This window comes from Cheilinus undulatus, linkage group 20, assembly GCF_018320785.1.
Source record: "Cheilinus undulatus linkage group 20, ASM1832078v1, whole genome shotgun sequence".
Taxonomy (NCBI): domain Eukaryota; kingdom Metazoa; phylum Chordata; class Actinopteri; order Labriformes; family Labridae; genus Cheilinus; species Cheilinus undulatus.
The window spans coordinates 12,699,462-12,725,636 of NC_054884.1; the positions used below are offsets into that span (position 1 = coordinate 12,699,462).

A 26,175-nucleotide genomic window follows, 5' to 3' on the forward strand; every position below is an offset into this window, starting at 1 on the left:
AGTGATAAATCTTGAACTATTACATCCTTCGGCGAAAGCGCTGTTGCTAAGTTGACCAGATGATTGTCTGAGGCAGCATTTCCAATATAGCCACCTTTAAGGGTTTGCTTCATAAGTCAGCGGGTGATGTCACTGAGGCTACGTCCATGTTTTATATTGTCTACATTTGGCATATGCCGCCCTTGGTTCTCCCTGAATCGACCCATGATGAACACAAGGACATCCAGAGAATTCACACTCAGCATGAGAGAGGAAAAAAGAAGCATCTTATTGTAAGAATCTTTTTTTTAATGAAACACAAAAAGGCAATAAAATTAAGATAAATAATTTTTTCCTTTTGTACATGAGGAAATATGGAAGTCATATTTCCAGAAGAGTGACTGAAATTACATAATATATTTTAGTAGGCTATCTCAACCATACAAAGCAGATTTCCAGTGGGTCTAAAAAACACATTGATGTTGCTTCTTTCAAAATGTGATGTCTAGAACTGAATCCAGTGTTTCTTAAAGAAAATACAGCTTTGAAATAAAAAAACATTAAAGACCCATTAAAGTGATATCTTAAAGTTGAGTTTCACATTAGATTCCTTTTAAAGCTTTTGCTTTGCAGTGTAACAGCAACATGGTTGTTAAAAGTCCTAAAAAAAAGAAAAATGACATTTATGTTCTTCCCCCTGTACATCCTATACACTGACAACAAACAGTTGTCACAGGCTTGCATAAACAGTCAGACAATGGTAAAAAGAAGCAAACATAAAACACACAGAGACAGTTTTTTTGGCAAAGCAGGAATAAAAGTGACAAGAAGCATAATTTGTGATTTGATCCTTATCTTTTTGTTTTTGTCTCTCAACATTGTCCCATTGATTGGCTCTGATTGTCCTTCACAGTCACGTGATGCCATTCTGGCTGCCATGGAGACCTCAAGTGCATCAGCTGGGCGGTGTGCAGACAATGTTGCTGCAACGTTTCTCAGAGGCTGTCATAGCAACGCCGGATGAACACGAGCACACAACGAGAAGAAACTCGACTTAAAAATACCTCAGTGATTGCAGGGGTCCCGGATTCAGATTTGATTGAATGAAGTCTTTTTTTTTTTTAATAAAATTGTTTTCTTCTAATGTGATGAAGCGTAAACTTACAGGTGCTTTGGTATTTTTGATGCCAGATAAATATCTACATTTCATATAGGAATACAGGCTAAAGTAGATAAAGATTCTTTTAGGATCATACAACAGCAGAAACTCAGTTTCTTTTCCAGTATTTTGTTAAAAAATGCTCCCAACAGGAGACACACATTCAAACCTAACAGAGAAAATAAAGAGAAAATAAAAGAGTTTGGACATGTTTAAAAAGAGCTTTTTCTGATTTCCTTATAAAAACATCCTTTCTACATATCTACCCTTGGCCTTACGCCGGCTTTAAGTCTTCACATCAGTTTGACCCTTAATCTTCTGATCCTTTTCAGTGCAGTAAGGGAGAATAAAACAAACCCTCCCTCTGTCAGACGCACCCAAACCCACCCACTCTAAAAAAATCTAAATAAAATAAACTCTGCAAAAGAAATCAACAAAAAACAAATATATATGTATACTATTTACACCATGTTATATTACAGGTAATGCTGTACACACACACCAGTCAGACTTTCCCATTCAGACCAACATGCTCGCAGCGCTCATACTCACAATCTTGTACATGTGTCTTCGCACCTACGAGGATACGAGAGCGAGAGGTATTGACGTGTATGGCTTTACAGGAGAATAAGTCCATTTGTGTTTCTGCACGTTAAGCACTGGACAGATTAATACACATGTCGATGGCGTGTCGTGATGTCATCTACGCAGCTGTGCATGAACACACGCACGCTAAAGCACTGGTTACTCAATAAATGCTGAAGAGGGTCATTGTATCTGCAAACACACAAGCATTCACGCATTTACAAAGTTGGAACTACAGTGTTTTTTTTGGTCCTGTTGGGGATCTCCAATCCCAAGCTTCTTCAAACTACCAGTAAAAGAACCATCCAAACCAGTGTGGTTTACATCAAGTCCCTCCTCACCAGTCTGTACTGGGTAAGTCATGCCAAAGTTTCATCCTGCCACGTATCCAAGCGGCTGTACTCCAAAGTGCTCCTGTCCTTGGTTCTTTAGTTGCAGTATCTTGTCACAGATACTCCACGCTGTAGACAGGGAGCCTCATCTGATAAAGAGTCTAAATCTGACATGGATCAGACTTTTTCTCCCAGGATACACCAGACTCCTTTAAGTGCCAGTACTGTCTGGCTTTAACCAGGGGGCTAGCTCCTTCTCTCAAAAGGAACAGATCAATACACAGAGCCCGAACTCTTTGTCTTGTTTCCTTCTGTCCCCTGATCTCTTCTTGTGGACCATCAGTCGACTTCAGATGTCAGGTTAATATTTGGATTTGTCTCTCTAGCTAGAGGTGCTAGGACACAATGGCCATGCCGTCAGCGCTGACCAGCTGGCCCGTCGTTGGTTCGTAGGTTCCGGCCAGGTAGAAAAGATCATTCGCCGTGTTGCCAGGTTTACGTTCGCGCATTAGGTGATCATACTCGACTCTGCTGACCACCTGGCAGCGATGGGAGATGGTCTGCACGTCGTTCTCATCCTCATGGCTTGACTGATACAAGGCATTCTAGGAGAGAAAGAGAAATCAGTGTAAAACTCAAATTGTGTGAGTGATAATTCATTTCCTTTTACGAAAGAAGTGGTGAGTGATAAGATTTTGTTGTTTCCTTTGGCAGCATCTGTGGTGCTGTTTTGGGCTCTTCACTCTGCACACATACCTCTTTGTCATGCTTTAACAGTGGGCTTTGTCATGAAAAGATTTTGAATCTTTTGTTTGCCAAAGCGATGGTGGGTGCTGTTGCTCATTCTTACTATGAAGTTCTTTTTCTATTTATTCCAAATATGCATCTTTTTCTTCTTCTAAATGTGACAAATGCACGACTTTGTGTGAAGAGGTTTTTTTTTCTCTTGGAAATTCCCACCTAATGTTCAATATTCAGAGCTGTAAATGGTAACACTTACATCCACTATGTGGAGATTTAAGCATTCATAACAGATGGGGTTGGGGAATAAAAGGAAGCAAAGTGGTGATAAATTTATATGAAAATGTCACACACTGGCAATTCTCATTTCAGAAATTCCCCTTGCCCTCCCCAGTCTTTACCTTTCCGTCGCGGTGTCGCTTCCCGAGGCGAGTCTCCTCAGGGTGGTAGAACCACTTGACCCTGACCACCATGCTGGAGCTCCACGACTCCCACAGGCTCTCCACTCTGCCCACGTAGGGCAGCTGGGGCCGCCCAGGTGACAGGAACACAGCACAGTCCCCGACACGCACCGTCTCCTTGCCCCGCACGATGGCCTTGTAGAAAAGCTTGCGGGCTTTGCCCTTTAGACCTCTCCTCTGTCGGGGAAAGAGAATAAAAATAACACTCTCAGTCAATTTATTCAAGGTGGAGGATTTACTTCATGACAAGCCCCATTTCAGGGAAATCATTAAGATTTTTGTTTGTTCTGCTTAAACCCTGTCTACCAAAAAAAAAACGTGGGATTTAATATGTCCTCCCAAGACAAAGAACATCCTTTTAACAAAAAAAAAAAAAAACTAGGGAGGGTTCAAATCCTGTTATGATCCTCAGGCTTACACAATTCATTCACTCTTAATTTGATAAAGGCAATACTCCACAACTAATTTAAACACAGGTTAATTTGGCTAACACCTGGGATGGTTGGTATAAATGGGCTTGTAGGGTTAAGCCTTTCCTTCCTTATACAGCCAAGTTAAGAAAATTATTCCTCAAAAACTGACAACCGACTGTTTTAAATTCTAGTGGAAACTAACCAAGGGACCTGATAGTTAAAAAAACACAGGTCATGGATCTCTAACAGCCTATGTCCATAGCAGCACTTATTTTTAATTCAGAACCAGTGTAGTCCAGCGTTCTGCACGCTCAGAAACAGTTCAACTTTTGGAACAGCACTGTGCTCGTCAACATCACTTCTCCCCCACTTGCCAATCAAAATCAAATGAGAAACTGATCTGGTCGACTACCCTTTGTGAAGGGTAGTTTTCAGGTCTGCAGCTGCTGCCTTTGTCAGGACAGGAGTCCTTTACATTGTCGGCATGTCTTCTACGTGAAATTTCCTTGAAATACAGAAATATGAAGCACATAGAGCTATTTCAAAAACAATGCAACAATTTTACAGAGGAAAGCAATATGCACTGGTGAGAAGGTCCTGAGCACTGCCAGTGCAGAAAGCCAGCTACAGATATGTGGCCTAATTGAGCTGGTTTTTTACAGTCTGAGTGCTGTAGCGTTTACTTCTGCTCATTGTTGTAAGAATGCAAGACATTAGATTTCTGCCAATATCCCGATATTTACATATTATTTTTAGCTGATACAAAAACGTAAGTTAGTGGCTTTTTCCGCTGGATGAACAGACCTACGTCAACTGAAATCTTTTAAAGTGTAAGTGAACCCCTGGCTCAAAGCTAACCGTAATTAAAAAAATGCACAGAAAGTGAACAGTTTGGTTCTGGGAGGAGGGAGGGGAAAAGGACGGGGCTTTCCAGTTGAGGTGGGAGTGACAGTGATGTCCCCTTGTCAGAGAGAGACAGACAGAGTCCCACAGCACTGCTGCCTCATAGCGATCTTTTAAAGTGGAGGAGTTTTTCCCTCTTGAGTACCCCTGACGCAGGCTATAGTGTCGTGGTGGACTGTGGTGGTTCTGAGCACTACCTGTCCGGTCCATTGGCTCCAGCATGGTTACTATAGCCAGAACTCTCAGAGCCAAGACAGTGCAGGTGCAGGCAAGAGAGGATGGGGGTGGTCTCTGAATGGTAAAGTCAGTTAGAGGCGGTAACGCTCTACCTCTTATTTAGAGTTTGTGATGTAGAAACCTACCAATGGTTGGTTTCTACGTCACATAAGCCCCGCCTTTTCAGAAAAGATTTTCAAGGCAGATGTCCATTTGAGCTAATTAAAAGCCGTAAAATCCAGACTTATCAGTTTGGTGCAAATTTCAGCTATAACACCAACCCTGATGTGTTTTATCATAGTTCAGTCAGATACCTCAGTGTACCGTTGAAATTTTTTTTTAAAGTGTTCACTACCTCTTTAATTATTCATCATCATTCCTTAAACTATAAATGGTGTTTTAAGGATGGAAACTTGTTAATATTTTCAACCTCATATGTTAAATGGTGTGTTTGAAGGACAGAAGTTTTATGTCTGAACTGAGTTTAAATATATTGATGTTGGCAAAATATTATTTTGCATATATCAGTATATTGGCAAAAATCCAGTATCGTGCATCCCCATGTATAAGTGCTTCAGTAGTGAGTTGAAAAACCTGGAAACGTGTTAGCATTTTAGCATGTCTGTTTCTAAAGACTCAAAGTCTGGGATTTTTTTTAATTTGCTTTCAGTTAGATGTCTAAAACAAGGTCTGTGGTATAAATAATTATGAAGCTTTTTGACATCTTAAAAAGGCTAATAAGTGCTCATACGTGACTACAGAATTCGTTAGGGACTTTAAAGACCATTATGCCGAACATGTAAACTCATTTCCTTGTCCACCTTTCACCTAGTGTGTGTTTTGCTTTAAAACTACTGTGGCTCACACAGGAATTCTTTGTGCCTAGTTGTAGTTATGTTAAAGTCAGCTGATGGTACTTTAATAGTCCATCCATCCATTCATTTTCTGCACCACTTTTCCCATTTGGGGTCTTGGGGGGCTGGAGCCTGTCCCAGCTGTCACAGGTAAGAGGCGGGGTACATCACGGACTGGCCACCTGTCAATCGCACTCACACCTATGACCAATTTAGAGTCACCAGTCAATCTAACAAGCATGTTTTGAATGAATGGGGAGATGCATTACATCTCTGCACAGACAGGCCCTGGCGAACCAGGAACCTTCTTGCTGTGAGGCAACAGTGCTAACCACTGTGCTGCCATGCAGCCCTTTTATAGCCCAACTCTTGTTTTTTTCCTTTTGTCCATTGCATTTCCCCTTTAAAAAGTATGAAAGTAATGTTCATTTGTGAAGATTATACTGATAAACAAAATAAATAACGGCAAAACTCATTAGAAAAAACAATGCATTTTTCTAACGGACGTTTCATGAGACCAACTTCCAGGCCGGCCTATAAAAACATGCCATCACTGCGGCACTCTGTCATAATGTACCTCCTGGTTCATCCGGGAAAAATTGCACCCCTGGAGAATAATGCAATAATTGCGACTGTGTAACACCCCGTATTTTTACTCCATATTTTGATTATTTTTGGACGAGTGCACACCAAAAGGTTAGCTGAGGTTCAGTTTCCCAGCCATCACATGCAGTTGCATGCAGTGTTTATAACACAACTAAAAAGACATTAGCTCAAAGATTCATTCTACAGTCTCAGGATCATGACATGGTTTTATCAAGGATACAAACTTGTGACAACAGCTAGGCCGGATTGTGTTGCAAATGTGTGCACAGTCTGAGGCAGGCCTAGAGAAAATGAGATCGCCTTGTATCATTTTACCAACTTTATGTAATGAAGATATAATACAACAGAAACTGTGACAGCTGCCTGTTTCTTACTTGAGTGAGTTGTGTAACGGGGTAATGATGGTCATGACAAACATGTTGAAACCTAATGCAGTGGTGTTATAAAAAACCACAATCTGATGTAGTGAGGATTTGAATGTCAGGGGGTTTACCTCTGACTAATCCCAGCTGCATTTGTGTTCTGCAGTTAAGTAGCAATTGGCTAAAACCTTTTAAATTAGCCATATCTTTTAATATAGAAAGATGAAAGGCCAACAAGATTTTAATACTTTTTGAGGCATCATATTTTCAGTGATACTATCTTCAATTTTTCACTGTTTGATGGTGTTGAAAGGTACCGATTCTTAAATAATACTTCTGATCATGAGTTTTTTTTTCTTTGCTAGCTGCAAAAAGTAGTTGTGGCCCATTCCAATAAGATGTTGACCAATGCTCATAATGACATTACTCAAGTCATTCAGGTGCTTCATACAGGTATGAAAGTCACATTGATGTCTCTTACTAACAGACAAGGAGCAGAAGAGGTGACATTGTCTAAACTGCACAACTACCTTGTGATGTATTCGTGCATACAGCATGCCAAAGTTCCCTTGCAGTTATTTGTAGTTACAATGACACCACCCATTATTTGGTGACAAGGACTTGTCCTTTTGTTGCCATTATATCAGAACAAGTATTGATCTTGTTCAATATTAACTAGTATCATATTCGAGTTGATGACAGCCCAACAAAGAACATGTGCAGTACAAGAAACCCAAAGTTTTGTACCTGTGTGGGGTTACCGGACCACCTCCAGAGCTGTCGTCCAGGCAGATGGGGAGCGATGTTGGGGAGAGGCTCAGGTGAAGACATCCGCTGCCTCTTAGCTGATGCTGGCTCCTTGGAGGCAGGTTTCGGCTGCTGGCTCACAGGACTGCTTTGTTTCTGATGGTGGCTGTTAGGAATTCCTTCTTTCCTCTTCAGCTGGGTCTTAGCTGTGCTGCTGTTAGCCACCATACTTCCTTTTGACATGAACTCCTTCCTTTCTTCGGCTCTGTCAGCCCTTACTTTGGATGCTGAGACAGCCATGCTGGCTTTAGCCACAAAGCCATGAGGTGGCGCTATGGCGGAGGGAGAAGAGTTGGAGGTGGTGGGATCAGGATTTAGGTGGTCGGAGGTTATGTTCTGTCTGTGCTTATGTTTGTCCTGTTGGAGCAGAGCGCGGCGCAGCAGCACAGACGAGGACTCTTCATCGGAGGAGTAGGATGAATCGTTGTCAGATGAGCAAATGGATGAGGAGGAGATGGAGCCGGAAGAGGATGAAGAGGAGGACGATGAGGAGAAGCAGACTGAGAGACGAGAAAGAAAGCGGCCTCCACGATGGGATGTTGATGGTGCATTTCGTCTACGTGCTTCGGCATCTTGGCCATCATCCTCGTCATCCTCATCCAGCTCAGAATAGGAACTGGGGCAGTCGCTTGGGTAGTCCAAACTATAATCCCCACTTTGGACACCGATACCTGTTGACAGGAGATCCTTTCTCAGAATAGCTTCAGAGCGAGTGGCAGAGTTTTCTCTCTCTGCTACACCCTTCTTCCCATCCTTTGCCAGCAGGCCAGGCTGGATGTATCTTAATGGTGCCCCTGCTGAGTTGAGATACTTGCTCCCTCTTACTCCACTCCCACCAAGCCGGAGAAGGGCTTTTCCATTCTTTGTTTTTGGAGAGGTCACGCCTTCATGGTCAAGCTTAACCAGGAACTGTTTCCTGTCTCGTTCACTCACTGGCTTCCTGCTTCCAGCTGCCATTGGAGCTGCTGATGGGCAACCAGAAGACAGGGAGTCCCTGAGCCCCATAGAGGCCACTGGCGGGACAGGTCGCCCTGCTCCAGGACTTCCAAATGTCGAGTATCCGTTGGCTATGCTGCTGAAAGAATCGCCTTCAAAAGGGGAGCCAAAGATTCCTTTGATAGGCATGGGAGGCGCGAGATGATGGGAAGCAGGACGATGGAAGAATCCTAAGTCCCGCTCTCGTATTCTCCTCTGAGTTTTCCGGGATGTCCCATTGAAGAGGAAGAAGTCAACAGGTGGCCTCTTTCTTGGCGCTGACCAGTTCAATAAGGAAGTGCTGCTTTTGGTTACAGTGTCTGTTGATGTCGATGTGCTGACAGTCTTAGGCACTGAGTGGATTTTCTTCGGTCTGCCGACTGAGAAAAGAAACCAGAGAGATGTTAAAATTAATATCAACTTCCAGGTTGAAAGAGGACAAAGACACTAATTAAGGTACCAAGAATGTCAGAGGAAACACGACACCTTTATCTGTTTGATCTTTATCTACACAGGTAAGTTTCGACATATTCATTACTCAGAGTAAAACAACAAACCTGGTAAACCTGTCTCTGCCGCCAGCTTTATTGTCACTGAGCTTGTGACGACTTACATGTATGGAGCTTTACGACATGCTGACAACACAACATAAATACATGATTAATGTGGTCGTAGAGCAGCTAAATGAAAGGTGTCAAACAGGTAGTTTTAATTTACAAGTCTCAAGGTTTACATACATAAGCTCTGACTCAGGGGCATCTGATTACTGGTTGACAGTTGGGACTGTAAATGAGGATTTGTTTGGGGGATTTTAATATGGCCAGAGGAGCTGTGTGCAAGTCATGCCAATGAAGAGACGACAACATAAAAAAGTCTGGGTGATCTGTGTTATATTCCTCAGGTTGTCTTTTCAAAGAGATAGCCAGTCTTTCTTACGTTTTATTATCTTAAGACAGTTGGATAGACTTCTGGAGTGTGGCATTTTCTGCAGCTAGTGGTTTATGAACCGCAACGTTCATTTTCAATAGTCACAAGAGTCAACTCAGCTGTCCCATCATCAGCCAGCTTCTGTTGTAGAAGCTTGAGACTGCTAGACCCGCCTCCCAGACAACCTGTGAACGTTATGCACAGATGTGAAGAGAGTCATGATGATAGAAAATGATGAATGGTTTGGATCCCACTTGTAGTTTTGCCAGTCAGTCAGCCAAGACAGGACAAAGTTTTTGTTGCATAGTTTGACTTGGTGGCATCACATAGAGATAAACAATCCTGTAGTCTGATCCGGCCATTACACACCTAAATAGAATGGTTGGAGATACTCTTGCATGAATATCCCTCAATCAGTCCCAAACTAGACTAAGCATTCTGTGCATGCTCAGTTCCCATGCTGAACTTTGACCTGGAAGTTGATTCTCCTGCTATGCGTGTAAATTGGTACAAGGACAGTACTCCAGTTAAATGGCATAACTGAGCTATAATCATAGCTCAGCTTAACTTTGCATGCCTTTTCCTGTTTGAAAAGGAGGTGATAGTTACTGTTTCTCTTATTTTCTGTTCTGATTTTAAATGTAAAGCACTTTGAATTGCTCTGTTTATAAATAGTGCTATAATAAACTTGCTTTCCCTTGCCATGCCTTGCCTTAGATGAAAGCCCCATAACAGGCCAAATATCAGATCATAACTACAAGGACAGAGGATAACTTGTCCTGAGCAGACCTCAGCATTTGTTCTCCTCCCCTCACCTGGTCTTTTCTCTTGGGGTCTTCCTGCTGAATCTCCATTGGCTGGTTTCTCAGTAGGCGTTTCTTTCTTCTCCTGGGTGGAGCTCCGACGTCCACGGCGGCCAGGTGAGATGAGAAGTGCTGGTGAGGGTTCAGCGCCTGACAAAGAGGAAAAGTGATTACTGTTATTAATTATTATCATCATTATCATTATTATTTATCTATTTGTTTTCTAGTTTCTCCTTCCACCCATTTTTTCCAAGCCACACTCACAGTGAATTTGATATCCTGGAGGCAGAAGTCTGATGTTTGAGAGGGAAATCCGTCCTCTGTCTCCATCATCAAACTCTACCATCACACTGCCCTCCTTGTCCTCATCCCCTGGACCCCCTGAAGCATAACGCAAAAAATAGAAGATTTAATTAGCTGAGATGAGAGACATAAACAGTGTATGTTTATAAAGTTACATTTTTTGGTGTCTTTCTCACCTCGATGGACATATCCTGGGTATAAACATCTAGAGCGCTCACTCCAGTAGGCACACACTCGAGTCCCTTCGGTCAAGATTGCTTCAGTCTGGGGTCGCACATCCAGCACCTGAAAAATTCACAAAACTCTCTCTGTAACACTTTGAGTTTCACTCAACCAGCTCTGTACAATTACCTACACAAGTGCAAAAAATACAAGATATCATAGAGCCTCAAGACTGAAACTCACTGCTTCTTGTAGTAGTTGTTCCAGTGAGTAGATGCGAGGGCGATTCCCGCGTTCCCCTTCGATTACAACACTGAATCTAAGAAAAAAAGAGAGAAAAAAAAAATGTCATGAATATATTTCTTAGTTGTAGTTTTAGCACATTTTTCCCTTTAACTGAAAAAAACAACCTGAAAGATATTTTTCCCACTGGCATCTGTGTTGGCTGTCACTGCTGTGTGTCTTGGCTTTAAAGCTGTCTAGACTTAATGTATGCCATGTTTCTGACAGCTGCCAGGCATTTACCCAGCACAAAGCTAAGTTTTCAACTTACTTGTAAATCTGGCAAGACTGTTATTGCAGTATGTTTTAAGTACCTAACTCAAGAGTTTCCTCTCAAAATTTGTCTGTCTGAAGTAGTTATAAGCCTGGATTTTTCTACTTTAGGCTTTGGGATTGTTAGATAATGGCCTCAACAGCGGTCAAGGTTTTAACTATGGATTGGACACTTAATACAGAGACAATGTCTCAGTGATGCAACTAGTTAGAGGTCTGAAGTCCAACGACCAAACTTGTTTTGAGATCGTTTTATTAACCAGGCTGTAAACATGTTTGATTCTGCAATCACAATCAACACGTTCACATGGGCGTGGATGGGACTGCTGAGGCTTTTGTAGCTAGCCTCAAGTGGACACTCCAAGAACTGCATTTTTTTGCGCTGCTGCACTCATTTGGGTAAGATACAATACGGTTCGGTGCGGTGCAATATGATACAATATGATACCATAAAGTCAGGTAAAGTCAGGTAAGGTAAGGTACGGTACAGTAAGATACAATATGATAAGGTCCAGCACTGTACTTTACAATACAATGCGATGCAATGCAGTACATTATGTTACCATAAAACACGATGCAATATGGTAAGATACGATGCACTGTGATATGATAAGGAAGGTAAGGTAAAGTACGGTATGGAATGATACAGAATTGTATGGTACAGTACGATACGATATGATAAGGTAGGATATGGTACAGTACTGTACAATACGATACCATACGGAACAATCCGCTACGCTACAGTATGATACAATGCTATATGATATATGGTATTTTATGGTACGGTACTCTGCGATATGATACGATATGGTACAATACGATACGATACAACACGGTAGGGTACCGTACGATACCATACCATACCATACCATACAAATGATACAATACTATATAATAAGGTGCAGTACGGTACTGTACGTTGCGATACAATGTAATATGATGCGATGTAGAATGAAACAATAGTATACAGTACGGTACTGTACAATGCCATTTGTTACAATACATGTGTTCAAAAAGTGAGTAACGGTATCTGATTGTCTTTGCACAATGCACTGCTGATGAATACTGACAAAAAAGCAGAAGCCCCAAAAAACTACACAGAGAAAGACAGGACAGGATGGCCATCTTTACCACCCAAGTAGTGTCATCCTGTGGGAAACACTGGATATGTTACAATACAACACAAAACAAAACTTTAATTTGTGTCCGTGATGGCTCAACAGATCACAAGGTGTATCAATGAATAATAGGTAAAGACCTACAGACAGACAGACAGCCAGACAGATACTTTATTGTCACTCAAAAATACACCACTGTGCAATTCAACAAAATATTGTTGCATCGGCTCCATAAAGCTATTTTCATTGGTGGGCATTGGTGGGCAATGGAAGTTTTAGAAGGTTAGTAAATACTGGAGCCAAAGGATAATAATATATTTTTAAGATTAAAGCATACCTATGACACTTTTATGCACATTTTGTTACATTCAAAGTGCAACTGTTGTTTAATAAATGCATCGCTTTTATACCTCCAAGTCTTCATTAGTTGTTTTTGGGGTATTTTTTGATACCGCAATAAATGCCGTACCCTGGACTTGTTACCCAAGTATTATTGTACCGTGAGATTTTGATACCATTACAACCCTAATTGACATAGTTCTTTGACTTAAATATGAATAAAATTTATGTCTTGCACACTACCCATACTGCTCAAAATGTGCATAAGAACATAACAAGGGAAACGCTAAGGTAACGCTTCTATAACAATTCTGTAAAACTCCAAACTCAGATGTGGGTTTAAGGGAGCAGCGCCTTACATGTCAGGCAGATCCAGAGTCTGGACACAGGCAGCATACAGCAGCTCGTCCTCCTTGGAGATCAGGATCTTCAGCCCATCCACTAACATCTCTTTACTCAGCACACAGTTTGGCAGGGCTGCAGAGGGAGAGGCGTGGTGGAAAGATTGATTGAAGAAGAAGACAAAAGGTGAGATAAACATTATGTGAGTGTGTTGAATAATTGCACTCTAAGTATGTGTATGCACGTCCAAAGTGCTTTGAAAACCTGCTACAGCTATTATAAATGAATTAAATGAAAATAAAAACAATGCCTATACCAACCTGGAATTCTGCAAGGCATGTTGGGAGGGAGGTGCATTAACATTTTTTCCTTTGCCTCCTCCTCTTCCTCCTCCTCCTCTTCCTCGCCCTCAGAGAAGCTGCTCTCCTCATCCAGTCGAAAGCCGTCATTTGCAGCAAAGCTCTGCAAGAGCCGGCTCACTGCGTGGCCTTTTGCCTGGACAGAAAACAGGATGTGACATCAGTGAGCATGAAGCAGGAAATGATATCATGTCATCATAAACTCTGATTAATAAACAGGATCTGTAGGTGACTGAATCAAGTCTTCTGTAGTCTGATGTGGTGAATCCATGGTTGCAGGGGTGAAACACACTCTACTTTAAGACTTTTTAATCCTCAAACAAAGAAAAGTCGAAATTATTGCACCTGTAGTCTAAAAGCTATTTGAATTTAATTTTGAACTCAAAAGCATATACTCCCATTCTTCAGAGTTTTAAAGTTTTAAAGCTTTTTGGCCTTTCCTCTATGATGCCTCTTAATAACTGTACACCAGTCATTCCATGTATTGAAGCTATCTTTCCTCAACCTATCTCCTTCTCTCTTTCATTTGTAGTTTATAAATGCATCAATAACTGTTGTAATTTTTCACTTGAACAACAAATCTACAATAAAAAAAACAAGGGATGTGTGTCCGAATTCTCACAGCTGCCAGGCATTTTCTGAGCACAAAGCCAAGTCTTCCATTTTTCTGGGAATCATATAAGACTTGTAGAGCAATATGTTAAGTTGTAGCTGTCTTGCATATCACCTGGGATTCGATACCTTTGGCGGAATTATTAAATAACCTGAACAGTGGACATACAGCATGAAATGTCAAGTTACAATATCACTGGCAACAAGTAGATAGGAAACATTATATTAAGTTACAACATGTATGAAGATTTGATACGATACATTAGGATATGATAGGGCTAAATGATTTGGGAAAATAATCTATTTGTGATATTTTTTTCCTACCAACATTGCAAATGGGATTTAATATGCAACTATTCTTTAAGTTCCTCATTGTATGTTTTTATCCTCAACAAACATGCAATAAATCATTCTATATTATAACAAATGCAATATTTGGTAGATTTAACTAAGGCTGAACAATAAAAAAAAAAATCTAACTGCATTTTTTTTTATTCTCTATGAATTGCTGTATCAAAGGGAATGATCATTTTGTGTCTCTTTCATTCTCAATGAGACAAACATATACAAAAACATTTTTTGCAAATTATTTTACAAAAAATTAACACTTGAAAGTTTGCATGATGTGTAGAGCATAACATCGCTCAGGTCAGAGTAATATTACATCTTCTGTGATTTGAAAATTGCAGAAAGATATACTGCTTTCAATCTAAATTTAGATTAATTCCCCAGTCCTATGGGGCATAAACAACATAGTATGATACAGTACAATATGATGCGGTGCAATACAGCACAATAAGATATGCTGCGATATGATGCCATGCAATGCCAAACGAAACAATACGATACAGATAAAACTTAATAACATAGTATTAGATATGATATGAAACAATGCGATATGATACAATACAATATGATACGACACCACACAATATGGTATGGAAATGGGAAAATACTGTACAAACTGGTATGCTACAATACACACACACACACACATTCCCTTATACTACAGTAAGATATGAGGCAATGTGGTAACATTAACAAGTACAATATGATATGATACGTCGTAATGGGATGTGATGCCATACATAGAATATTGTACAATAGGTATATGAAAGATTTTTTAAAGACAATTTCTGTTTAAAAAATGATGGATTATGAAGTCACTCTTCTTCATCCCTCACGCATTTTTCCTCAAGTCATTCAAGCCCAAGATATTCATTGCAGAATCAACAAAGAATACATAACTCCTACTGCTGTTGTGTAATAAGCCGCTAAAATTAGATTTAATCAACAGGAATTGTCAATCGAACAACAAATTGCCAAAATGAATGATATAACGCTAACTAGACAGACATGTCTCATTTGTAAATTTAAGATCTCAACTAAAGTAAAACTTTTTAAGACATTGCATAACCTTTAATCTTAAAAAATCTAAAACTTTAAAAAGCTTTTATGATTCCTGTAATGTGATACTTCAGTTCAGCCTTCTCTTTCACTGGAAAGACTTCCTTGTGTTGCCCAAGGACACTTCAGCAGAGTGGACGCCTGCTAATACAGAAGCTTGAACCCTAATTTACATTCTCTCTCACACACTAACTCGAAAACCTCCATCTCCAGACCGGTTTAAGCTAGTCTTGCCAAAGATGACTGATGACTGATGATGGAAAGCCAGCTCGCCCAACAGGTTTCTGCATGTATTTCCAAAGAAAAGGCTGTAATATTGAGGGCATGAGAGATAGTGTGTGTGAGAGTTCTAGTGTGTGTGGGTGTGTGTTGTCTCTTGAAGTTTTCCACATCAGGAGACCATATATTTTAGTGACAGAAGTTTCGTCACCAGAGGGCATGGGTGATTATTTCACTTAAGTGCTTGTGTGGTGTGCCTGCTATGTGTGTGTGCATGCATGCATGGGCGTGTGGGGTTATGGCCAATGATTATCTTTATATGTTTCTGTTAGGTTTGGAGTTATGTGTTTTTGGACATTCCCTCTCAATGACTCAAAGACTGAGACAACCTCAGGGGCTCCTCGATGAATGTGAGTGTCTGCCTGCACAAATACAGTGTTCCGGTAATGTGTTAGCACAACAGGCAGGCATGCAAACACACACTGATAACAACTGCAAATGGTATATTTGACAAAGTGACTGATTTACAGCTGATGCAAAGTATCTCAAAGTTATTGGTACTGTCAGTTATGATCTGCAGGATCTTCAAACTTCCTGCAAGGGTGTGTCTCATTCTGACAAAAAAAAAAGAGAGTACTTGAGGCGAGGGCTTCTCCAAATTACTCCTCCCTTCTCCTTTTCTCAGCCTTTTCTGAGCCAGAGGGCCAAAGGGAGTGACCTTCTCTGAGTCATTTTAACAGCCAGCTGCTGTCTGAACTTAACCCCTGTCCTTCTGACCGCTGCTGTTTGTTACACCACTGAGCAGGGTATCGCTTTTAAGTCATCAACTCATTTCAAGAGTCATGTAATGAATTTTCTTTGAACTTTTGACAGCTGTATTTTATACTGATGCTTATTATACAACCTTCCAGGCACGGCTCTCTAATAACCCTTCTTGATTCCTTTAACAACATACTGCAAAAACTCAACTCTTTACAAGTTAATTTAGCAAACTTCCAATCAACAAATCTTACAAAAAAAAATAGTTGTGAAATCCAGTGTAGAAGGAACACTTTGAATGCTTGTTTTTCCATCTAAAAAGTGGGTTTATCCTAAATACAAGCGCTATTAACAAACCTGTATAAAATTCTGAAGCATGCGCCATCATTACCACTGGGCAGCTGCCAGTTTCTTTCCCTTGTTAGGTCATAATCACACATTCAAAGAAACTGGTGGTATTAAATTACATAAATAAAGAAGAAAAGCCAGCATTAATGCATTAATCACATTGAGATTAAGGTCCAAAATCAATGCTTTTAAATGTTTGAATTGTGGGGTGCAAATTGCCTGGTGATGAGGTCGTGCCCCCATGTATGCAGGCAGCCTGGGTTTAGGCCCAGTCTATGGTTCCCTTCCTCTGTGCCTCACCCCCACTCTCTCATTTCTATTATCAATTCTATCCTCTGTCTTCTTAACAGTAGAGGCATAAAAAGCCCAAATATATTTTAAAAAAAAGGGGGGAATAAAAACAGTCACATTGATCATGTGTTATTTTTGTGCAAGGTTGAGCTAACATTGAGGGTTAACAGCTGGATGTTCCCATCTTTGGCTCTTATTGCTCTCAAAGTGTTGGAAAGGAAGTACACCACTGCTCCTTTGAATCTATGAGCTTCATTGTTTATGAAGATAGTACAAATTACAAATTAAAAGCATAACAAACAAGAGTTTGCTGAGAATATCTATTCCAATTGATGATCTTAACTGGGTTACTCAAACAGAGAAAGCAGCTAAACTAGAACTCCATGAAAGTGATAATGCTGTCGTATTAACTGGGGATTATTGGACTTAAGTGAGTCATTATGTACATGCCCTCTTGCATTTAACACTGTCAAACACTGTATTTGATAAAAAAAAAAACATTATAAACTGCTCCTATGTCATGGTTTCAGACCACACTGTGTAGCAGTGCAGCACTCATTTAAAATAATTCATTTGAAATATGTGCATACATGCTCTATGAACACAGGCACACACGTTGTTTAGCCTTAGCACACTCCTACATATGCCTTGGGCCCCAGTCTGCAGAATTTCTGGATCAGAATCTTCAAATTTTTTAAAGATTATGGGGGCGGAGATTAAATCAGGTCCGCTATTAATTATCCTTGGAGTAGCAAAACAACTGAAAAGTTTGCAACTTGCAAAACAACTCCCCCTATCTTCTGGGCTTCTCAATGCTAAGAAACTTATTCTTCTATTTTGGAAGAGTGCCTACCTGTGTGGAGTGCTGGTTTGATTAAAAAGACTCCTAAATTAAAGTCAACAAGTGACCAACAGAGGTGGGTAAAGCAACTTGCATACTGTGGGTCTGTTTTTCACCATGAGTGTTGGTTGAGAGCTCAACAACTGGCCAGTATCTAGCAGGATTGAAAATGTCAAAAGGCAAAATGGCCAAGAACACTGAAAGAGCTACACAGTGGTGCAAAAACTGTATATAATGGACTTTGCTGGATGCAAATAAAATCATTATGCAGAAAGACCGTTTACACTATTCCATTTCTGGGGGACCCCCCAAAATTGGAATGGTGCAGCTTATATTCAGTCTAGCCCAGTCCAGATAGTTCTTGTCATGATATAAAAAGCAGAAAGATTAATAGAACGAGATCTTACAGAGAAGAATGAGGTGTGACAAGCAGCAATAAACCCAGAGCAGAGCAGGCATCAGTGAAGATGGAATGACATTGATTAAGTCAGATAAAGCATAGAGGAGGAGCTGGGGTGGAGGAAAATTGCAAAAAGCAACTTGCAGAGGGAGCAGCGAAGCATAGCAAGGCTAGAGCAGCTTAAATATGGCAGCACAAATGCAATGAGCCAATTCTTAGAGTGAATCAGTTGGCTGTCAGCCGAGGGCTTGTGTTAGATCAGCGAATCTCAGTTACATGGCGGTACTTGACTCTGTGGCCGGCCTGAACTAACGCTATACGCTTGATTTCTTCAAATCTCTTTAGTTTGGGTTTTTCAGAACTTTTCACTTTATGCAGCATATTTCGTCAATAATCCTTACTGTTTTAATATACTGCTTCATTTCACATTTCCATTTCTTGTATCTATATTTCTTCATTTCCTTTTAAAGTGTTGTGTATTAAGCAACTGTAATAGCAGAATTCCCCCAATTGTGAAAACATCTGCTTGCTGCATTGGCAGATATTTTTACTTACTATGATCAATTCAAGTCTTGTTTTTGGTGGTCAGATCTAGAAAATAAGTTGCTTGTCTGGACTTTTCAAGCAAATGTGTCTTTTTTTATTAAGTGTAATGACATTCTTGATTGGGAATTAGAAAGATACACCTGCTTGGATTGGATTTTCTGCAGGGCACGTGCCTCTGTAGATGACAGCGATGCACACAAATTCTGTCCCTCTTCAATAAATGTTCTTTTGAATGTGCATTTAGTTTAACACCTCGCTGCTCATGATAACACCCAAATATAGCATCACATCAAGTTCAGCTAAAAAACACAGGTTTGGGGCATTTTTCAAAGCCTTGCATTGAAATTTAACATGGAGCAGAGAAACAACTGATAAAAAAGGGCACAAATTTTACTCTGCAAGTTGTGTGTAAAGTATTTAAATGTTCAAAAAGCTGTCAAGGTTGTCAGATAAATGTATTACAATCCTGATCGTTTAAAAGAGAAGAGCACTAGTGACACAGCCAAAGAGGGAAATTCAAGCCTCAAATGCCCCTTTTGAAGGTGTAACATGACGGCGCTGGAGTAGAACCATAACTCACCACTGCCAGCAACTAATTCATGTTGTTGAAAAGTTGTCAGTTGCATTGCTGTGTCACTGTAAGGTTACAAGATAGCACCCGGCCTCCTGAAATGTCTCACCTTTCCCAGAATGCCTGGTCCCACTGAGCTCTTCCTCGCAGCTTCCTTGTTGGCTCTGTTGGCTTCTGACATAGCTACGTGGTTCATACGGCCATCCCCGAAGCTGCAGCCCACTGATGGGGCTCCCCAGCAGGGTAGAAATGCTTTTTTAGTCCCCTGGTGGTCTGGACGCCCCCTCTCTATGCTGGAGAGGCCTGGTCTTCTGGGTGCTTTTCTTTGATCTGGAGTGGGTTTGCTTCCCATGCCTGAAGATGAAGGGAAAATAATGAAATCAAGGTGGGCAGATAGATCACAAGAGTGTTGAAATTGAATATTAATGAAGATATAGTGAGAGCTTTTGTTTGCAAAAGTATGAAATGTAGATTTTTTACCCTTTTGGTATTGCTGGTCCCATTTTACACACTTTTCCAAGCAATATCATAGTTACAGATGAGTTTTATCAGCAAAACCACATCTTTTCCTCAGTTTTCTTGTCCAATTTGCCTTTATTAAACCCGCAAGATACTGGAGACACCTAATCTAAATTATTCCCCTATGTGCAACTGGAAAGTTACATAACCTACCACATGGCCGTCACAGCCCAAAGGCTTCATATATGCAAGCTCCCACTCTGATACTACCTACTCTGGCTCATAGTCTGTAATTGCCACTATTAACAAGACTTGGATAAGCCTTGTTTAAGTTCAGAAGGTCAGAAAAATAATCAAATTTATTCATAAACACCCACAAAACTTCCCAAATAGTACAAATTGTTCCTATTCTGTTGAAAAATTACATCTTCAGTTTGAAATCAGCCTGCAAAACCACACATCTAAAAGTTTCTACTTTAAGATTTCTGATCATTTTCAACACCTACCATGTAAATTTTCTTTGAAGCACAAAAAATCCCAAAGTTCTTATAGGACAGATATATGCACATATGTAAAGACATATGCATGAAGAACCCACCGGGAGGACCTGGTCTCTTACTCCTTGCTCTCTGGTTCTCTTGGAGCTTGGAGGCCTGTGATGAAAAAGGCACAATCCCAGGTGGGTTTGCAGGAGCGTCTTTAGAGGATGAGCCAATCTGGATGTCACCGGTTCCATCTTCACTGTCGTAGCTGGCGTCCTCCTCCTCCTCTTCAACCTCTGTGGAGTCACGACATCAATATGATCAGTAAGGCAGCTTCAGTTGAGCTCAATGTTAAAAATGTTCGGGCTAAAGCCAGAGACTCCCTCAATAACATGTATTGACAGCTTGCTTTCAATATTCTTTGAATGGTACAGCTCACGCTCTCTTAACTAAGTATCATTACCGTAAATGGAAAGGTGAAAAGCACAAAAAATGCACTGATTGCTCCTTAAATGTAATCACAGGAAACACAAACACATGGGTTGTTACTGGCAGCTGTGTGTCGCTGACTGTGGGGGTCGTGTCGGGTGTCGACACATCCCTGACACACTTGACACTTGCACGGCGTTCTCGTCAACACTTTGCCTCGGTCACACACAGACACAAACACAGACGTGCATTCAGCCAGGACTTATAATGCTTTCAAAGCCACAGGGTCAGGGAGACTCTAGCACTCTCCAGAAGTTCTGCTGCATTATTTTTCAGACTGTCCAGTAAAACCTTCATTTCCAGGAGGTTTGAGAGGTGAAGGAGAGAGTTAAAGGACTAGGGTGTGACATTCTGGACAGGACAGGAGCCGGCTCGCGTTACCACGCCGTGGGCCGTACTGGCTGTGTTGCATGCCTGCAGCAAGTCGTTAACGGTTTTAATGGTTTGATAAATGAGCTGGGAAGTGGGAGGGACCCCCCCATCATGACAGCAGACATCTCACTCTTGCACACTTGAAACGCACACACAATCACAGAGACACACAGAGGTGTATGATCAAAGTGAAACCTTACATCCCATTCTCACCAAACATGGTGTAATTCACATTACACCATGTTTGGTGAGACCCATGAACCCATGCGGGTTCTTTGCTTGGCAGGTTGGCCGGACTTTTCAACAGATCAAATACTGAAAAATCCTCATGTCACTCACCATGCTCTGAGCTCACGCTGTCACTCTTCTCTTCCCTCCCTTCCTGTTTCTCTGAGGCCTGGCTGTCCTTCTGGTGAGCTCTGTTTTGGTTGACACCCATCAACACTTTGGGTTTTCGACCCCTCTTCCTCTTTACTGTTGGTCCGGCTTCCCACTCCTGCTGCAGGTCTGATTGGTCACATGGAGAAAGAGGTCAGTTTTGGGACTCTACTTTAAGGACAAGTGTTTGTACTCAGTATAATCAAATGACAGCTATTTACTTCTTGACGGCAAACTCATGTTGGAACCAAAAATTCTGTTACAATGTTGTACTACTTTGTTGTCAGCCACAAGTCCAAAAAATATGGGAATTGTAAAAAATACTGCCATTTTGCCACTTTAAAACTAGAAACAGAAAATTGATGATGAGCCATTTTTTGAAATACAGCAGCATTTTAAGCTAACCTTTTACCTGACATTAGAAAGCAGCTGATGTTTTTCGTTCAGTATCGTAACTGGTGTGGATTTAATCTTTGATGTAGTGGTTGAAAAGTTATTCAACTTTAAATAACCCTTGTCTTTTTTGTCATATACGACAATATCAGTTTCAGAGGGTTTAGTAATTTTCTAGCAGTTTTGGAGCATCCCTCTTTTATTGTGATGTCAGAAAAATGGTCACTATGTAAATGAGGTGCCTAAATTCTCCCCTTGTCCCTACCTTTACTTCCTTGTCTGCTATAACTCTTGGATCCATCCACCACACCAGGGGTCCCTCTGCAGTGCAGCACGCCTGCTGATGGAGCACCACGCTGGGCCGCTGCTTTCTGCTTCAGCTGGGTCACCCGCCTGGCCAGTCTGGAGCTCAGGGCGCTGGGTCGACCCCTGTGCTTACAGCGGGCTTTCATCTGTGGACAGGGAGCGGAACAGCTAATTATTGACTAATTTCTTTCTGCTAATTGAAATATCCTGGAAAGGAGAGAAAACATTAGCAGCAGGAAATGGCTGTCAGTGCCGGAGAGACCAACCTGTGCTGCACTGAGGCTGCCGAAGCCATGGTTGGACATTTTCTTCCTGGCTTTTGCCTCCAGTAAATTTAGTCCAGCCCTAGAAGACATAAAAACACAGTAGCGCCGCACTTACATGAGAATTTATTATACATGAAGCTGCTCACAGAATCAATCTGATCACACTTTCCTCCCTATCAAAGATGACATTCACCATAACTCTCTGCTCTTTCCCTTTTCACTTTCACCTCCCTGTCCTTTCGGCTCTCTCATTGTCTCCCTCTCTCTTCCTGTTCTTTTTCTCTGTCTCATAACTTTGATGAGGTAAGAGACAGGTTCAGCTGCCCGTCTGCACAGTTTGACGGCAAACACAGAAATATTAAGCGCCTGTGCGAATATGAAACTTATCATATGAAAGGATGAGAATTATCTGGTGTGAAGGAAAGTGGAGAGGAGACGATGAGAGGAGGAGGGAGGAGGAGAAGAGTGGAGGGGGAAGGGAGAGAGACAGAGGGAGAGATGAAGCAGTCTCGGGGGAGTCTGTCCGTTGACCGGAGCTTCAGGGCTCGATCGATAAACACTAACCTCTATTGAACACTACTCCTCCCTTCCTCTCTCTCTCCCTCTGTCATTCCTTCATTGTATGTATGCTCTCTCACACCACAGGCAGCAGCCACACACACACTCACACAACGAGCACACACACACTTTGTTAGCAGCTGGTGTCTGAAGCAGGTGAATCCTATATTCCCACAGAGAGAAGCTTTGGCTCTCAGCATCTCCGATCCCGTGAGAGGAGAGGAGAGGGAGAGAGAAGAGAGGAGAGGAGAGGGAGAGAGGAGAGGAGAGGAGAGAAGAGAAGAGAAGAGAAGAGAAGAGAAGAGAAGAGAAGAGAAGAGAAGAGAAGAGAAGAGAAGAGAAGAGAAGAGAAGAGAAGAGAAGAGAAGAGAAGAGAAGAGAAGAGAAGAGAAGAGAAGAGAAGAGAAGAGAAGAGAAGAGAAGAGAAGAGAAGGTAATGGCCAGCATCTCTGAGCGTCTAAGCTCTGAACTAGGCCTGGGCAACATGGCCCAAAAATTCATATCATGGTATTTTCTTGCCCTTCATGTTAACAGTATATTATGGCAATATTACAAACGGGATTATGCATTTAAATGCATATTCTCCCCCTAAAACAACCCTGTGATGGCATGCTCTGTTCTTACTTCTTGTACCTGTAGTTTAAAGTGTCATTTCTATCTTGCTGAGCATTGTTAACTTTGACAGCTATTTTATTTTAGTCTCAGTCTTAGTCTTTAGATTAATGCCTTTTCAGTTTGTCACATTTTAGTCATTTCTACCCTTTATGATTTTAATTTAGTTTTAGTTGACTAAAACTCAAAGACATGTTGGTCTAGTTTTAGTCCATAGAAAGTCCTGACATTTTATTCTTCACTTTTAGTTCAAGCATTTATGCTCTTACCTGAACTGGTACCAAATCATGCTTGTGTTTTCTTTGCACCCTGCAAACCTGGGGTCCCTGCTTTCTCTAGCTTAAAGGCAGAAAGCTACAGATGCATTGTATTCCAACAGATTTACCCACAGTGGAGAAATATCATAGATTTTGAATGTCCGACAAAAACTAAATAACATTTTAGTCTAGTTATAGTCATCTTAACGAAAAACTAAACTGACTTTTAGTCAGTTTAAGTCATCAAATATATATATATTTTTTACCAAGTCTTAGTCTAGTCTCTCATGAAAAAAAAGGCTGTCCATGAACATTTTTAGTCACAGTTTTTATCGACTGCTGCTGAGGTGTGTCAAGCTGCTACTGACTATACCATATTTCCTGATGTTGAGTTCACAATAAAAGCACTCGAGAAAAATAAATTCTATGGACTTTAATTGTGAAGAACTTGACAGTGGAAGTGTATTTATAGTAGGGCTGGGTGATTATGGCAAAAATCAAAATCACGATTAATTGAACTTCTTACCTCGATTACGATTGATGAATGATTATTCCAGCCCCAACTTCCTACTCTGTTTGTTCCAAAAATACTTGTATAATTTTAAAACAAATAACTGAAATGAAAATACATGGATTATCAATTTCTGGTTATTTATTGAAACAATTCAAATCAAAACACACATAAGCTGAAATGAAATTCTTTTTGTGAAAAATCAGATTTTGAATTTGAATTATTTATGTTGTTAGCAAGAAATGACCCTTTCATTTCTCTCTAACAACATAAATTATTTTTATACTGTTTTATAAAAACTAGAAATCAACTTTGCTGTTCACATTGTAAAGTTAGCTCTGTGTCTGAGTTTTAGTGGACTGGATGGGAATGAGCACATGACTAGTACTTCTTCTTCTCTTGGGTTTGCAGCAGGCTATATGCCTTGCAACACATGGTTACCTATTAGTAGAGAGAGAATTCTAAATGTCGGTTTTGATAATTTTTTGATTAAATGCCGAGCTCTAATTTATAGTTTATTTAACCCAGCTTTAGCTGCAGTATTATTAAGTTTACACTGCTAAAGTTTACAGCTGCTTCTCTTGCTCTCTGATCACTTCCTTGACTCATCATGAATTAAAACACGCAAATCATGAGTTAAAACACCTTCAAACTGTTAAAGCTTTTATAAGATGAATCACTGACGTACTAGGCTAAAGATAAACTGAGAAGATCCAATGAAGCATGTTGCTTGTGTTAAAGCCCCAGATTGGCCAACAGAGGCACTGTGCAAAGCAGGCACATTCGCCGCATGTTGCTGTTATTACAGATATCAAAGTTGGACTGGAAAGAGCACACATTTTACCTCTTGACTGTGCTGCATGTTACAACAGCACGAGTGTAACACTTGAACAAAACAAGCTGATGACAAAAACTCAGATTGAGCTGAGGTCTTTCACATATCACTCTACTCTGCTAACAGCATTAGTTATGCCTCTTTTGTGCACTACAACATTACAGTACAATATGATGTAGTAATACAATGTAGTAATCTAGCCCAAGTTTTGTTGACCTTAATATTCCAATGCTCCAATCCACAAAATCCAGAACAAAATAAGTTATTTTCAAATTTTGTTGCTTTGCTGGCCCTCACAGGACCCTGATCTCACTTCCCTTTATCTTTGGAATAAGGTGGAACTAAAAATTACAGTCCCTGCTGCAAACTTTTTTTTTTTACAGTAGCTGAAACCTGCTAAGCTTTTACATGTTTGAATCATACAGGATGCCTTGTACATTTTTGCAACTTTTTGTAAAAAAACAATTGCACATAGCAAGATGAGCAGCAGTTAGAGGCGACAACTTTGTGTGGTGTAACAACAAGACTGCCTTCAATCCCAAGCAATTTCAATTTCTATTGCTGATACAGTTATCCTGAGGCTCAATAGTATCAAGTCATACCTATACCAAAAGGGAAATAATCCCTGCCTCTTATTTATGGCATTTTTTCATTGATGATACTTGGGCGGCAGATATGAGTCCAAAACAAGTTTACCCATGGTAATAATTGTTCTCAGCACAAGTTCTTATGCCTGACATGAACACGAAGGAATTCTTTTTTTGTTTATATTCCACCACAGTTTGTCTGTCATAACTCCTTCAACATTAACCTCCCTTAAAACTTCAAAAAAAACTAAAACATTCACCTCGTTCAACACAATGATGCTATGACTTTTTACATTCACATCATTCAAAGTTTCAGAAATATTCAGTGTTTTATGTGAAATTCTTCTCATTGAAATGAAGGGAAAAAATCTTCAG

The 26,175-nt window shown here is 40.6% G+C and overlaps 1 protein-coding gene across 2 annotated transcripts in view; it reads right to left on the reverse strand.

Annotated features, from left to right (window-relative positions):
- Positions 1 to 291: 291 nt before the first annotated feature.
- The window catches only part of bahcc1b (BAH domain and coiled-coil containing 1b), a 102,934-nt gene continuing 77,050 nt past the window's right edge, over positions 292 to 26,175 (reverse strand). For both annotated transcript variants that reach the window (XM_041815493.1, XM_041815494.1), the window contains 14 exons: positions 22,441 to 22,519; positions 22,134 to 22,320; positions 21,437 to 21,604; positions 20,353 to 20,532; positions 19,405 to 19,649; positions 13,263 to 13,437; positions 12,960 to 13,077; positions 10,832 to 10,907; positions 10,603 to 10,711; positions 10,388 to 10,504; positions 10,136 to 10,273; positions 7,359 to 8,773; positions 3,198 to 3,434; positions 292 to 2,660 (listed from right to left, as the gene is read on the reverse strand). In XM_041815493.1, the coding sequence (XP_041671427.1) occupies positions 2,451 to 2,660; positions 3,198 to 3,434; positions 7,359 to 8,773; positions 10,136 to 10,273; positions 10,388 to 10,504; positions 10,603 to 10,711; positions 10,832 to 10,907; positions 12,960 to 13,077; positions 13,263 to 13,437; positions 19,405 to 19,649; positions 20,353 to 20,532; positions 21,437 to 21,604; positions 22,134 to 22,320; positions 22,441 to 22,519 (3,454 nt within the window). In that variant the 3' untranslated portion in view covers positions 292 to 2,450. The remainder of the gene's footprint in view (positions 2,661 to 3,197; positions 3,435 to 7,358; positions 8,774 to 10,135; positions 10,274 to 10,387; positions 10,505 to 10,602; positions 10,712 to 10,831; positions 10,908 to 12,959; positions 13,078 to 13,262; positions 13,438 to 19,404; positions 19,650 to 20,352; positions 20,533 to 21,436; positions 21,605 to 22,133; positions 22,321 to 22,440; positions 22,520 to 26,175) is intronic.